The sequence below is a fragment of the Anser anser genome (assembly GCF_964211835.1).
Source record: "Anser anser genome assembly, chromosome: 1".
NCBI lineage: Eukaryota > Metazoa > Chordata > Aves > Anseriformes > Anatidae > Anser > Anser anser.
Window position 1 is genome coordinate 74,921,421 of NC_139720.1, and position 13,832 is coordinate 74,935,252.

At 44.0% G+C, this 13,832-nt stretch overlaps 1 protein-coding gene across 3 annotated transcripts in view; it reads right to left on the reverse strand.

Moving 5' to 3' along the window:
• PARVB (parvin beta) overlaps positions 1-13,832 on the reverse strand; it is an 89,375-nt gene that overhangs the window by 42,085 nt on the left and 33,458 nt on the right. For all 3 annotated transcript variants that reach the window (XR_014578599.1, XM_083821326.1, XM_083821325.1), the window contains exons 2-3: positions 8,931-9,020; positions 6,231-6,301 (exon numbers count right to left, since the gene is read on the reverse strand). Coding sequence is in view for 2 of the 3 variants with exons in the window: in XM_083821325.1 (XP_083677451.1) it covers positions 6,231-6,301; positions 8,931-9,020 (161 nt within the window). In the remaining variant the exon portion in view is untranslated. The remainder of the gene's footprint in view (positions 1-6,230; positions 6,302-8,930; positions 9,021-13,832) is intronic.

Sequence of the window (13,832 nt, forward strand, 5' to 3'; positions counted from 1 at the left end):
AACCAGTGTCCACCAGCTAAAAGAGAATGCTTTAGAGAAACTTTCTGAAAAGATCCACCAACTTGAAGAAAGATTATCTTCCCCTTCACCTGAACGAACCAGTGTCCACCAGCTAAAAGAGAATGCTTTGGAGAAACTTTCTGAAAAGATCCACCAACTTGAAGAAAGATTATCTTCCCCTCCACCTGAACGAACCAGTGTCCACCAGCTAAAAGAGAATACCTTGGAGAAACTTTCTGAAAAGATCCACCAACTTGAAGAGAGATTATTTTCCTCCCCACCTGTACAAACCAGTGTCTCAGCTATTAGGGGTAAACGTTCATCTATGCAAGGAAGACAATATGGTGGGCACACACACCGCGCCACCCTGTGGTTTTACCTACGTGACCATGGAGAGGACATGAGAAAATGGGATGGAAAATCTACTGCGACCCTAGAGGCACGGGTACGTGAATTGCAAAGGAAAACAATTCGGAAAAAGGAGTTCTCTGAAAGGTTTGCTGCTCCAACTTCCAGCAGGCAGTCCTTTAAACACAGAAATGAAGATTCTGACCAGGACTAGAGGGGCCCTGCCTCCAGCCAGGGGGAGGAAAGGGACAATCGAGTTTATTGGACTGTGTGGATTCGATGGCCTGGCACGTCAGACGCACAGAAGTATAAGGCTTTGGTAGACACCGGTGCACAATGTACTCTAATGCCATCAAGCTATAAAGGGCTAGAGCCCATCTGTATTTATGGTGTGACGGGGGGATCCCAGCAGTTAACTGTATTGGAGGCTGAAGTAAGTCTAACCGGTAATGAGTGGCAAAAGCACCGTATTGTGACTGGCCCAGATGCTCCGTGCATCCTTGGCATAGACTATCTTAGAAGAGGATATTTCAAGGACCCAAAAGGGTTCCGCTGGGCTTTTGGCATAGCTGCTTTGGAGACAGAGGACATTAAACAGTTGTCTACCTTGCCTGGTCTCTCAGAGGACCCTTCTGTTGTGGGGTTGCTGAGGGTTGAAGAACAGCAAGTGCCGATCGCTACCACAACTGTGCACCGGCGGCAATATCGCACCAACCGAGACTCCCTGAGTCCCATCCATAAGCTAATTCGTCAACTGGAGAGCCAAGGAGTGATCAGCAAGACTCATTCACCTTTTAATAGTCCCATATCGCCAGTGCGAAAGTCTAATGGTGAGTGGAGACTAACAGTGGACTATCATGGCCTGAACGAAGTCACGCCACCACTGAGTGCTGCAGTGCCGGACATGCTAGAACTCCAGTATGAACTGGAATCAAAGGCAGCCAAGTGGTATGCCACAATTGATATCGCTAATGCATTTTTCTCCATCCCTCTAGCAGCACAGTGCAGGCCACAGTTTGCTTTCACTTGGAGGGGAGTCCAATATACTTGGAATCGGCTGCCCCAGGGGTGGAAACACAGCCCTACCATTTGCCATGGACTGATCCAGTCTGCGCTGGAGCAGGGGGAAGCTCCTGAACACCTGCAGTACATCGATGACATCATTGTGTGGGGTGACACTGCAGAAGAAGTTTTCGAGAAAGGGAAGAAAATAGTCCAAATCCTTCTGAAGGCCGGTTTTGCCATAAAACAGAATAAAGTTAAAGGACCTGCACGAGAGATCCAGTTTTTAGGAATTAAATGGCAAGATGGACGTCGTCAAATCCCAATGGATGTGATCAACAAGATAACAGCTATGTCTCCACCAACTAGCAAAAAAGAAACACAAACTTTCCTAGGTGTCGTGGGGTTTTGGAGAATGCATATTCCAAATTACAGTCTGATTGTAAACCCGCTCTACCAAGTAACCCGTAAGAAGAATGCTTTTGAATGGGGCCCTGAGCAACGACAAGCCTTTGAACAAATTAAGCAGGAAATAGTTCATGCAGTAGCCCTCGGGCCAGTCCGAACAGGACCAGATGTAAAGAATGTGCTCTACACCGCAGCTGGAGAGAATGGTCCCACCTGGAGCCTCTGGCAGAAAGAACCTGGGGAAACTCGAGGTCGACCCCTGGGGTTTTGGAGTTGGGGATACAGAGGATCTGAAGCCCGCTATACTCCAACTGAAAAGGAGATATTGGCAGCATATGAAGGAGTTCGATCTGCTTCGGAAGTGGTCGGTACTGAAGCGCAGCTCCTCCTGGCACCCCGACTGCCGGTACTAGGCTGGATGTTCAAAGGAAGGGTCCCCTCTACGCATCATGCAACTGATGCTACATGGAGCAAGTGGGTTGCACTGATTACTCAGCGGGCTCGAATAGGAAACCCCAGTCGCCCAGGAATCTTGGAGGTGATTATGGACTGGCCAGAAGGCAAATACTTTGGGATATCACCAGAGGAGGAGGTGGTTCGTGCTGAAGAAGCCCCCCTGTACAACAAGCTACCGGAAAATGAGAAGAAATATGCCTTGTTCACTGACGGGTCCTGTCGTATTGTGGGAAAGCATCGGAGATGGAAAGCTGCTGTATGGAGTCCTACACGACGAGTTGCAGAAGCTGCTGAGGGAGAAGGTGAATCGAGTCAGTTTGCAGAAGTAAAAGCCATTCAGCTGGCTTTAGATATTGCTGAACGAGAAAAGTGGCCAGTTCTCTATCTCTATACTGATTCATGGATGGTAGCAAATGCCCTGTGGGGGTGGTTACAGCAATGGAAGCAGAACAACTGGCAGCGCAGGGGCAAGCCCATCTGGGCTGCGGCATTGTGGCAAGATATTGCTGCCCGGGTAGAGAACCTGGTTGTAAAGGTACGCCATGTAGATGCTCATGTGCCCAAGAATCGGGCTACTGAAGAACACCAAAACAACCAGCAGGTGGATCAGGCTGCTAAGATTGAAGTGGCTCAGGTGGATCTGGACTGGCAACATAAAGGTGAATTATTTATAGCCCGATGGGCCCATGACACCTCAGGCCATCAAGGTAGAGATGCAACCTACAGATGGGCTCGTGATCTAGGGGTGGACCTGACCATGGACACTATAGCACAGGTTATTCATGACTGTGAAACATGTGCTGCAATCAAGCAAGCCAAACGGTCAAAACCTCTTTGGTATGGAGGACGATGGCTGAAATATAAATATGGAGAGGCCTGGCAGATTGATTACATCACACTCCCTCAAACCCGCAACGGCAAGCGCCACGTACTTACAATGGTGGAAGCAACCACCGGATGGCTGGAAACATATCCTGTGCCCCATGCCACCGCCCGGAACACTATCCTGGGCCTTGAAAAGCAAGTCTTATGGCGACATGGCACCCCAGAGAGAATTGAGTCAGACAACGGGACTCATTTCCGAAACAACCTTATAGACACTTGGGCCAAAGAACATGGTATTGAGTGGGTGTATCACATCCCCTATCATGCACCAGCCTCTGGAAAAGTTGAACGATACAATGGACTGTTGAAGACTACACTGAAAGCAATGGGTGCTGGGACATTCAAAAATTGGGATACACATTTGGCAAAGGCCACCTGGTTAGTCAATACCAGGGGATCTGCCAACCGAGCTGGACCTGCCCAATCAAACCTGTTACGCACTGTAGAAGGGGATAAAGTTCCTGTAGTGCACGTAAGAAACATGCTGGGTAAAACAGTCTGGGCTACTCCTGCCTCAGGAAAAGGCAAACCCATTCGTGGAATTGCTTTTGCTCAGGGACCTGGATGCACTTGGTGGGTAATGCAAAAGAATGGGGAGGTCCGGTGTGTACCTCAAGGGGATTTGATACTGGGTGAGAATAGCCCATGAGTTGAATTGTAGTATGTTAATTATTATATAATAATGTATGTCATCACTACCATGATTGCTATATATCATAGATGAAAATGGTGATTAATTAGAATGTATTGGACAGAGTGTAACCTGAGCATGACATAAATGGTATGGAATAAGGGGTGGATATCTGTCCTGGTTCCAGTTAGGACAGAGTTAAGTAGCTCATAGTAGCTGGTAGGGTGCTATGTTTTGGATTAGGATGAGAAGAGCGCTGATAACATGCTGATGTTTTAATTGTTGCAGAGCAGTGTTTACACCAGGCCAAGGACTTTTCGGCTTCTTGCTCTGTCCTGCCAGCGAGCAGGCTGGGGGTGCAGCAGGAGCTGGGAGGGGACAGACCCAGGACAGCTGACCCAAACTGGCCAAAGGGGTATTCCATACCATCTGACGTCATGCTAAACAATATATAGGGGTGGCTGGCCGGGGTGGGGGGGCCGGCTGCTCGGGAATAGGCTGGGCATCGGTCAGCGGGTGGTGAGCAATTGCATTGTGCATCACTTGTTTTCTTACACATTATTATTGTTAATACTATTACCATTATCACTATTATTATTATTATTGTTATTATTATTTTCCTGTCTTAATAAACTGTCTTTATCTCAACTCACAGGCTTCACTTTCCCGTTTCTCTCCCCCATCCCAGAGAGGGAGGGGGGAGGGTGAGCGAACGGCTGTGTGGTGTTTAGCTGCCAGCCGGGTTAAACCACAACACAGGTGAATTAGAATAACAAAGAAATTTGAACACAGCTCCTTGCTAAACCCTATTTGATGTGGTTTTGTAATCCTAAACATGCTATTGCACTGTTAATAACAGATCATTGGGCTTGTTTTAAAGATGTACCAGGTGAACAGTTTGCTGAGGCATTCTGCGCAGCATATGCTTGCAGACAGAGGACATGACAGTATCCTGAAAGGAATGTGCCACAGCTCACTCCACTATCTGGCTGGAGTGGGTAAACACTAGCCAAAGTTTTCAGAACCACCTAGCCACAGCTGAACTACTGTTTCTAAAACATACATACATATATAATTTTAATTATTTAAAAAATAAATAAAGAGGAAGTGTACTGGGAATTATGACATAAGCACAAACACTTTTGGGGAAGAAATCATATCTGTTCAGAATTGCCAGCACTTCTGTTTCTGCTCAAGCTTTCACTATGCTAATTTCAACAACCTACCAGATAGAAACGGTTCTCCGAAATAGCAGTCCTTCAAGATCAAACCCTCCATCATAGCTGGCAGAAACTACAAGCACTGCCAGGAGGGACGAAGCCGAACCTCATGTCAGCACAGCTGGGGACACATCACCAGCACCTTGGGCAAGTGTCTCCAGCAACAATACAGACTCAGGATGCTCTGGCCCTTGCCCAATCCTACAAGTAAACCAGGGGCTTTCTACCTCCCTGCCACATAAAACAGATACAGTGATAACCAAGGAAAAAGAATCATGAGAGGCAGAACCACACAAAACAAAACAAAGTCACTTTGCAGTGCTGTTGCTCAGAATGTAAAGTAGATACATAGTAGATAATTCTCTGCTCCAAGAAGCCACTGAAGAAAACATAACTGAAGTTCTAGAAGAGAGTAGGCTCTTTTTCACAAATGTTTAACACATTGTTAAAGTAAGAACAGTAGGAATTGCACAAAAGATAATTAGAACAAATTCATGTTTAATAATTTTTGAGAAACTGAATTATCAAATTGTGAGTTAGCAAGTTGTCATGAAATTGAAAATCATTGTTTCACTGAATGCCTTATTCTTCACATACACGATGGGCAGAAAGTAGACATTATTAGCTAAGGTGTCCATCAGTTCACTCACCTGTTGGTCTCCATCCATGCTCTGGAGATCAGTACGCTATTCAGTATGAAAGCTGAAAAATTCTAACGGCTTTAACTAATAATATATGGGAGCATCCTTCTTTACCCTTTTTCTACCTTTTTTTAAAAAAAAAAATAAATACAAAAACAACAACAACAACAGAGTATAAGGGAAGAAGAATCTCATTTCCAACCTTCCTATAACACCATAGGTCTCCTTGGTGTACCCTACCATGCGCTTGCTCACTTTGGTCCTACTCTTTCCTTCCCAGAAATCTCTCTACAGCTTTCCAAGACTCCTTTCATGTCTTTGTAGAGAGAAAGAACCTATGTTTATGTGCAATGACTGCAGTAGATCAAAGCTAAGCATTGATCCTCCCTTTAATAATCACAAGGATGTAAATGGATAGCGGAGCTTTCTTCCATGGGCGCTCTGACATTCAGGCTTTCTTGTTTCTCTCATTGTTGCTTTTAGCCTTACCAACAGCATCCTTGTTTGTCTCCTCAGTTTTCACAGATATACTTCAGTAATGAGTTGTTCCTCCTCAACTGTATCCATGGTAACCAGCTTGTAAATGACTCTAGCTCAGTAGTTAAAGATCTGAAAAAAGATCAACTACTGACATCCTACCTTGATCAGTTCTTTGAACTTGGGGTCTTCTTTGGAGTTAGGATCAATCATAGTGCGCTCCTCATTCTCCTCTGTCCGAGTGAAATGGGAAACGAGTTAGATCAAATATACATTGCTGAAATATTGCAACAATTACTATTCATGAAGTGACCTGTCAGCTGATTAAGAAATGACAGTGCCCAGTCATCACCCTGGCAAGCAAATATCTGATGATCAAAGTGTGAGGGATTTTTTTTAATAGTCATACAAAGATAATACAACTTCCTAAAATAAATTGTTTCCACTGACCTTCTCCAAACCAGATCCTGCCCTGTGTATGCAGAATACATCAGAAAAATCACCATCCTCTATACTGTCAGGCATACTAATACTAACAAACCAAAAAGGGCAGCCAATTACTTTCCTCTCTCTCCTCAATTTGTATGTCATTTGTATTTGAAAATATCCTTCCCAAACTACACTAACTTGAAAAGTAAAGCAAGCTTATGGTACTACACTTACTGCAGCTGCTGAGACCCAGGCTGACAGTTTGTGCTTCCCTAAAACTTGACACGTAGCAATGGCCATACACATGTGGCCCTGGGTGCAGGAACTGCTTAATCTCTGGTTAACCCAGAAAATGAAAATTACCCCAATTTACATCAGTTCTGCTTATGTGTGCCGGAAGGACATAAAATACATCTCTCAGGTATATAGTCTTCTATTTCTTCTGTTACTGTGGGATGGCAAGACGTGGGAAATGCTCTCCAATGGCCAACCATCCAACCATAAGAGGTAGGAATGTAAAGATTAACTTTTAGAATGGATGATTTTATACTAAAATATGGGTAGAAAAATCAGCTTTAAATCTGTAAAGCTAACAACCAAACAGCCTTTGGCAGAATTATTTTCCCAATAGCATGTGTGAATATATGCATCACATTTGTGTTTATATGCTCCTGTAGATATGTATATCAGTATTTAAAAACAGTTGGAGCAAGTCTTGTATTTTAAATTCTGTTGCTTGCTTTCAAGTAGTAGACCTCTCTCCCTGCACCCTTCATTTTAGCTCCTTTAGTAGTCAAGTGACAGCTGTGATCAAGGTTAGATTTATTCAAGTGGAGAGCAAACCTTGGCTACTACACAACAGAACACAAGAACAGGTGGCAGTGTCACAACCGAATGAGGAGATCCACATGCCTTCAGCTAAAGTAATAATTTATAGACCCGGTAGATTTATCTTTAGCTGAGTCTAGAGAGGCAATATGAAATCCTGTATTCCATTTGATTTCCCAATTCCTTCCAACATGACAAGGGAGGGTCTTGGGTATGACCACAGATTGGGCCATTGCTACTTTGCATAGAGGAATTCTAAAATCTGACAATGACCAATCTACCATGACTTGCTAATACAGTGCTAGACCTCACTGCTCTCAAATGGGAAACATGACCCTCACAAATCAGCTACAAGGCAAACTATACTATCCTACTGGGTTACCTTAGGCTTTTCCCAGACGTTTGGGTTTGGTATTTTGCAGTGCCCTTAATATTAATAAAAAACAAGACCCTTTTATCTGAACACTCTTGACAAATTTCCACAAATCTAGGAAGAAACATGATTTCTTCAGCTGTTCTTTTTTTTTTTTTTTTTTCCTGCCCTGTTCCTTTACTTCCTCATTACCCCCTGGGATGAGTCAGGCACTCTAGCTGTAAGGAAGTGACACCCAGTGCACATCCAAAAAGCTGCAAACTGAAATCCTGAACAAGACCCATAAGGGTACACAATTCATCATGAAGTTTTGCTTAAGGATCATCAGTGGTCATGGAATTAATGATTAATTAATTAATTAATTCAATTAATTCTGTAGATTAAGAAAGTTATGTCCAGGAAAGAAAAAAAATACATTTTTTCCAACAAGTTTTAAACACTTACTGCTTTTACATTATGTTGCTGCTCTTTGAGGGACTTGGCAGGGAGGGGAACTGGAAATTGAATACTTGCCTTCCTTCTATAAAGCATTCCTCGTTTTACATATTCCCATACTAATCATATTGTTTTCAACAACATAAATGTTGATCTGTTTATTATCAGGTCCCATTTTGCTGCAACATCACTTGCAAAGTGCCAGCAATAACCAAAGTCAGAACCTGGCATCCAGCTGTTAACGAAACTGTAGCACATACATTGAGTTGAGGCAGTTTAATGGTTCCATAGGAACCACAACACACACTTCCGCTACAGACTTTCTGAGTTGATCCTTCAGTTTTGCATCTATATGTGGAAAGATACTACTTCCTTACCAAAGAAGGATGTCCATGAGGACAAATAAAGACTGAGATGCAACTAGACAATGGATTAATGACATTGAAACAACTCTTAAGCAGACAAACTCAGCAGTATTTTCCATCTAATTCTTTGCAAATCCCAATTTTCTACGTTTTCAGAATGGCCACAGAAAAACTCAAAGTCCTCTGCCAATTCCTTGAGCAAGACAATTTTCTTCTACTCTTACTTTAAGTGTAGCTGCCTAGCTGGCATTGCTCTTTAAATTCCATTTTAGCATCTCTATTTTCTAGTCTATGGCTGACATACAATAGTTCTCAATTCTCTCAGTTTCAACTTAGCCATCTATATTCAACAGAAAAGCAATGGATATGGAGTCACAGTGGCAGCCTTCATTAATAATAGCATAGTTGAGTTCTGTAGCATGAATACTATACCTAAGAAAGTATCTTCTGGATGCATGTCCACAGTGCTTGGGTTCATTGGAGCATTTATAGCATTTTTACCTTCTTCTTGCAGGTCACTCACTGAGGAGAAGGAAAAAACAGAAAGAAAGATTGTAATAAATGCAAAGTTTCTGGATATGTAGGGGTAGAAGAGACAGTAAGAACAAACATCTGGTAGATCCATTTCAAAATGTGCCCATTGTTTATGGAATGAACTGCAGCTAGAGTAGAAAATAAAATTAACAGAACATCCTTCTATAGCTAATTAAACTGAGCCATCAGACTACCAGCTGAAAATATTTTGCAAGAAACTCAACTCTGTAGTAAAAACAACGTCAGAGCGCTTGTTTCTCCAGAAGGGAGGCACATAAGCTTTGTCTGCAGAATGGCCCAGATCTACAGCAGACAGCAAACTGTAAAACCAAACTCACTTTCTGATAGCACCACCATCACCCATTACCACCTTTTACAACTGCAGAACACCAAGAACTATTTGCCACTGGCCTCATTAAAAGCCTCAGAGAATCCCAGGGAGACCTACCAAATGATGAAAATGTATTTAATTTTAGCATTGCCACTGGCTAAAGATAGATATTGCATGGTCTGGTGAACACAAATTTGGAATCTTTCAAGTTCCCAAACATACAACTCAGTAACAGTTGGGCAAGTCAGTAGAGTAGGCTGCATCAATGAAATGGATATTAAAATACTTCCCTACATGTTGCTACATGGGAGGAACTGAATTTGAGTAAAAAATTAAATAAATAATAATTGTTTAGTATTATAGAGCTCAACAGTAAGAAAATCAGTAACTGTACTAGAACACTTCTACACTCTCCATGGTCTATCTCCCCCTACATTCAGATAACAACTACTTATTATAAGGCAACCTATTAAAATACATGCATCTGAAGCAGGAGATAAAAGGAGACTGCAATAACCCCATCTATTCGGTCACAGGTCTGTGTTAGCATGGACTAAAATCACACGCGGCAGCATTGTTTTATTTCAGTCTCCTTTGGGAGAGGGGTCCAAGTCCCATATTCTTTCATGGGTAAAGCAAGGATTTCCAGACATATAATTGTAAGATCTGCAAGGGAAGCTTCGGGGGTGGGGGGGGGGTGGGGGAAGCAAAGGAGGACAATTAGCTAATACTCACAGTGTACTAATAAGCGCTTTTGTCAAGAATAGTCAGTATTCCCCTTTCCTGTTGGAAAATCAAATCACAGACTAATCATACGCATGCATTCTGCAAAGGTTACAAAATCCTGCATAAGTACTCACTTTTTTCCAGCTCAATAGAAGTGGAAAAGATAGCAATCCTACTGTCCCAGAAAAGCACAGGAACAACAGCACACTGCAATCCCCACTCCTCCTCTCACAGATAATTGAAATGAAGGCGCTTAAGACGACTTACCACATCTCTTAACTGCAGTTCGAAGATATTAGCTAGCTCTGTTTCACAGCATGATATTGAGCATGACTAAAATCCTCAATTACAAAAAGCTGTTCCTATGCTCTGCAAGCTGCAAACACCAGTCTTGCATTTTGAGACCTTACAGCTTGCGAACTGTGCTGGAGAGGCCAGTCAGAGCTGAGGTGGCACAAAGCATGGGGGCAAGGGGCCTGCCAGCCACCAGCACGGCTTCTTTCTGTATTGTACACCTTTTGCAAAGGGAAGGGAGCAGAACAGCATCTGCAGGCTGAGATTTAGCCTCCTGAATAAACGTCATTATTAGCAAAGCTTTAATTGTCCCTTTTCTGCATTCGTTCGTATTTTTGGAAAGCTCTCCAACCAAAGGTCAGGGAGCTAAGAGACCTCACACATCAGACCAAACAGCTTTCACAGCATGCCTCACCCTGCCCTGCTTGCACATTGCCCAGCTAGAGCTTCTTCCCTCAAGCAGCTCCTGCACTGTGATGCCAATGGGAATACAGCCACAAGGAGGCATAAGGAAAGATGTGTGGGAAATAGACATTACAGGAGAAGATTTTTAAAGTCCTCTTAGGACTATAAATGCCCAAGTTCCACTTAAATTAAACTTCCTTATAGATGTAACTTCCTTTTCATTATTAAAGCACTTCTGTCATTCTGGGAATGCCAAGTGTTTGGTAAGGTCAGAGCATTAGTGTACCTAATGTTTTGCAAATGCAGAAGAGAGCTGCTGAGCTCCTCAGGGCAGTGAATGCATGGTATTGTCTTCAGTGTATGCTATATAAATAAAATACTGCATACATTTCAAGCCAGACTAATTTTAAATGCAGCTAAACTGTTTTTATTCCCAAATGTTCAATTAAGGTGATACATTTGCTTTTTTTTTTTTAATATTGAAATGATCTCCACACTCTTCCTAACACAAATACCTTGTTTCTGAGCAATTCACTAAACCAAAAGAAAACATCAATGTGGATGTGTGCCCTAAGCCCCCTCCCTCTAGTCCCTCATGACATGAAGAGCCATGTAAAACCCTTATACTTGCCTTCAGATCCAGCAAGACTTGGCCAGAACAAGAGCAGAGCATCCTGCCCTACTGCTAACAGCAAAGCAAAGTTGCTTCGGTAGAAAGCCTCCCAAGGCCTGCTGCCCAGAAAGCCCTAGCCACAGAGAGCCCATATGCCACGTCCTAAGCTTAGGAAGAGGTTCTTGCTGGAAACATGATCTGTCATACCTCCTTTTTTGCGCTGTTTACACAGGAGCCCTGCCATTTCAGCCCCCCAGCACCCGGAGGTCCATCACACACATCCACACATGAATTGCGTGGGCAGTCTTCATGCTGAAGGGAGCAACTGGATGAGGGGCTGATACCTCGATGCTGCCAGCCCCAGGTTAATTCGGGCAGCGTGACACTGACACGGGAGGTGGTGCTCAGATGGCCTCCGAGCTGTCAGGCTGGGGCAGGAGCAGCGGAGAACGGAGTGAGCAGAGCACTGCTGCCAGCCAGGATCCTCCCTATCCCCGTCACTTCTGCAGATGGTCATGTGCCTGGCTTGGCCTGCTGCTGCCTGCCTCAGGGCAAGGACTCTGAATGATTAGACTGATGCCAATATGCCTAGTTTGGCAAACACCAGCTTCTCCAACTTTGTAACAGCCACAGTGGTTTAGCTGTAAGGCTTACACTGGACTCTTACAGGGAAGGAGCCATCCATGCAAAAGGGCATGTTACTGCGAGATCAGAGCTCAGCTTGCATACCAGGTTGCAGCCACGTTAAGTCCCACATGACGCATTGCTGCTCCTTGCCTGCTCTCCACCTGCCTGTTTGCAGGAATTCTTCTTTTCCTCTGCCCTTTCCTGCAAGAAACATTTTCCTCTGTTGTTCTGGAGCAATTCTTTGTATGCTCTCTAAATGAGATCTGAGTAAAATATCTTTCCGTAACGCCCAATAATTCCATTTCATAGGTCAGTCAGGAAACCTGCAGCAGGGGAAGACAGCAGAGGTACGCTGAGCACAGCGTACCTCGTGACAGCGAGTACGATCGTGACAGCGATCACTTAGTCCAGATTAGTCCAGACCGATTCCAGCAGATGCAGATCTGTTGCTCCGGGCTGGTTTGATCATACCACCAGCAGACGTCTCAGTGCCAGCACATCTCCTGCAAGCAGCCCCAGCACCCAGGGAGAGCTCTCCTGCCCACAGATGGACCTCACCCCACCATGACCCACCACAAGGCTCTGCTGAATGGTCACAGCCTTAACGTAACACTTGCAGACAGTCTAACGACTGCCATGACCCTGCACAGGGCGGGCCAGGTGTAACCACAGGCACAAGAAGACAATGCCTTGGAAAGATCTCTGGCAGAAATAACTGCGATTTCTCCCAGACGTCTGTTACAGCCTGCTTCGCTTCTGGCTTGGGATCCCCTCTCTGAGCTGATCCTCAATTAGCAGGCAGTGCCAGTCCTCTGAACCACCTCAGGACCACTACAGCCAGCACTAGCAACATTCAAGTGCAAGGAGGGATGGGCGAGCGGCCAAGGTATTCAGCAACAGCCTCGATCATCTCCCTAAACCAGAATTTAAATTCACACCTAAAAGGTCACTTCTTGACCAGTCAGTCCCCTGGAAAGCAGCAAGGGTTCCTGGAAGCTCTCCAATGTTTTAACAGGCTCCTGGCAGTATCGGCAATCAACATGGTTTAATCACAGTGGAAGCTATTGTGGCCTTTCCAAAAAATTAATATAATGAGCAGATCGTAAACACACGTGCTACACAGCATGACATCTTTAAGCCAGGTAGGCCACCTCAGTGCATGGAGTACAGGCAAACTGCACAGAACAGGAGCAATTAGCTGCAGAAAGCTGGAAGCACCACCAAGGCTGTCAAGTATTTCTCACAAGTAGGGAAATAAATGACCTTTAAAGTCAGCAGGAGCACTGTAACAAGAAGTCCCTGCTTTCTCCTTTTTATAAGAAAGAGCAAGCCATTGTCAACTTATTTGATCCTTTCTACCTTCACTCTTAATAATATTAGTATGATTTAAAAAAAAAATCAAGTACATAGCGCAGCTCACCTCTTAAATCTTTACTATTCACTGCTTTGTTATTAAAAAGTTGACCACAAGCTTCTGCCTCTTACAAAAGCAAATGCTACTTAATTTTAGCTCTAGTTATTTCTGACTGCAGGGCTGAATCTCACCCCACAGAAAGCAGCAGCTGCCATAGTGCTCATCATGGGACTGTGGATACGGTGCTTTCCTTCAAACTCAAGCAGTGTTGAGCTGGCTCCTCAGCACTGCCTGAACCACAGCTTTTACATTACGTACTTTCATCTCATGATTAAACCCTAACTTTGGAAGCTATTAGACTGGTTTACTGTTGGCTCTGCTACTGATGACTTGTTCAAGTAACTTTGTCATCCTCTTTGGTACAAGCAACACACAATAAAGAAATGTACA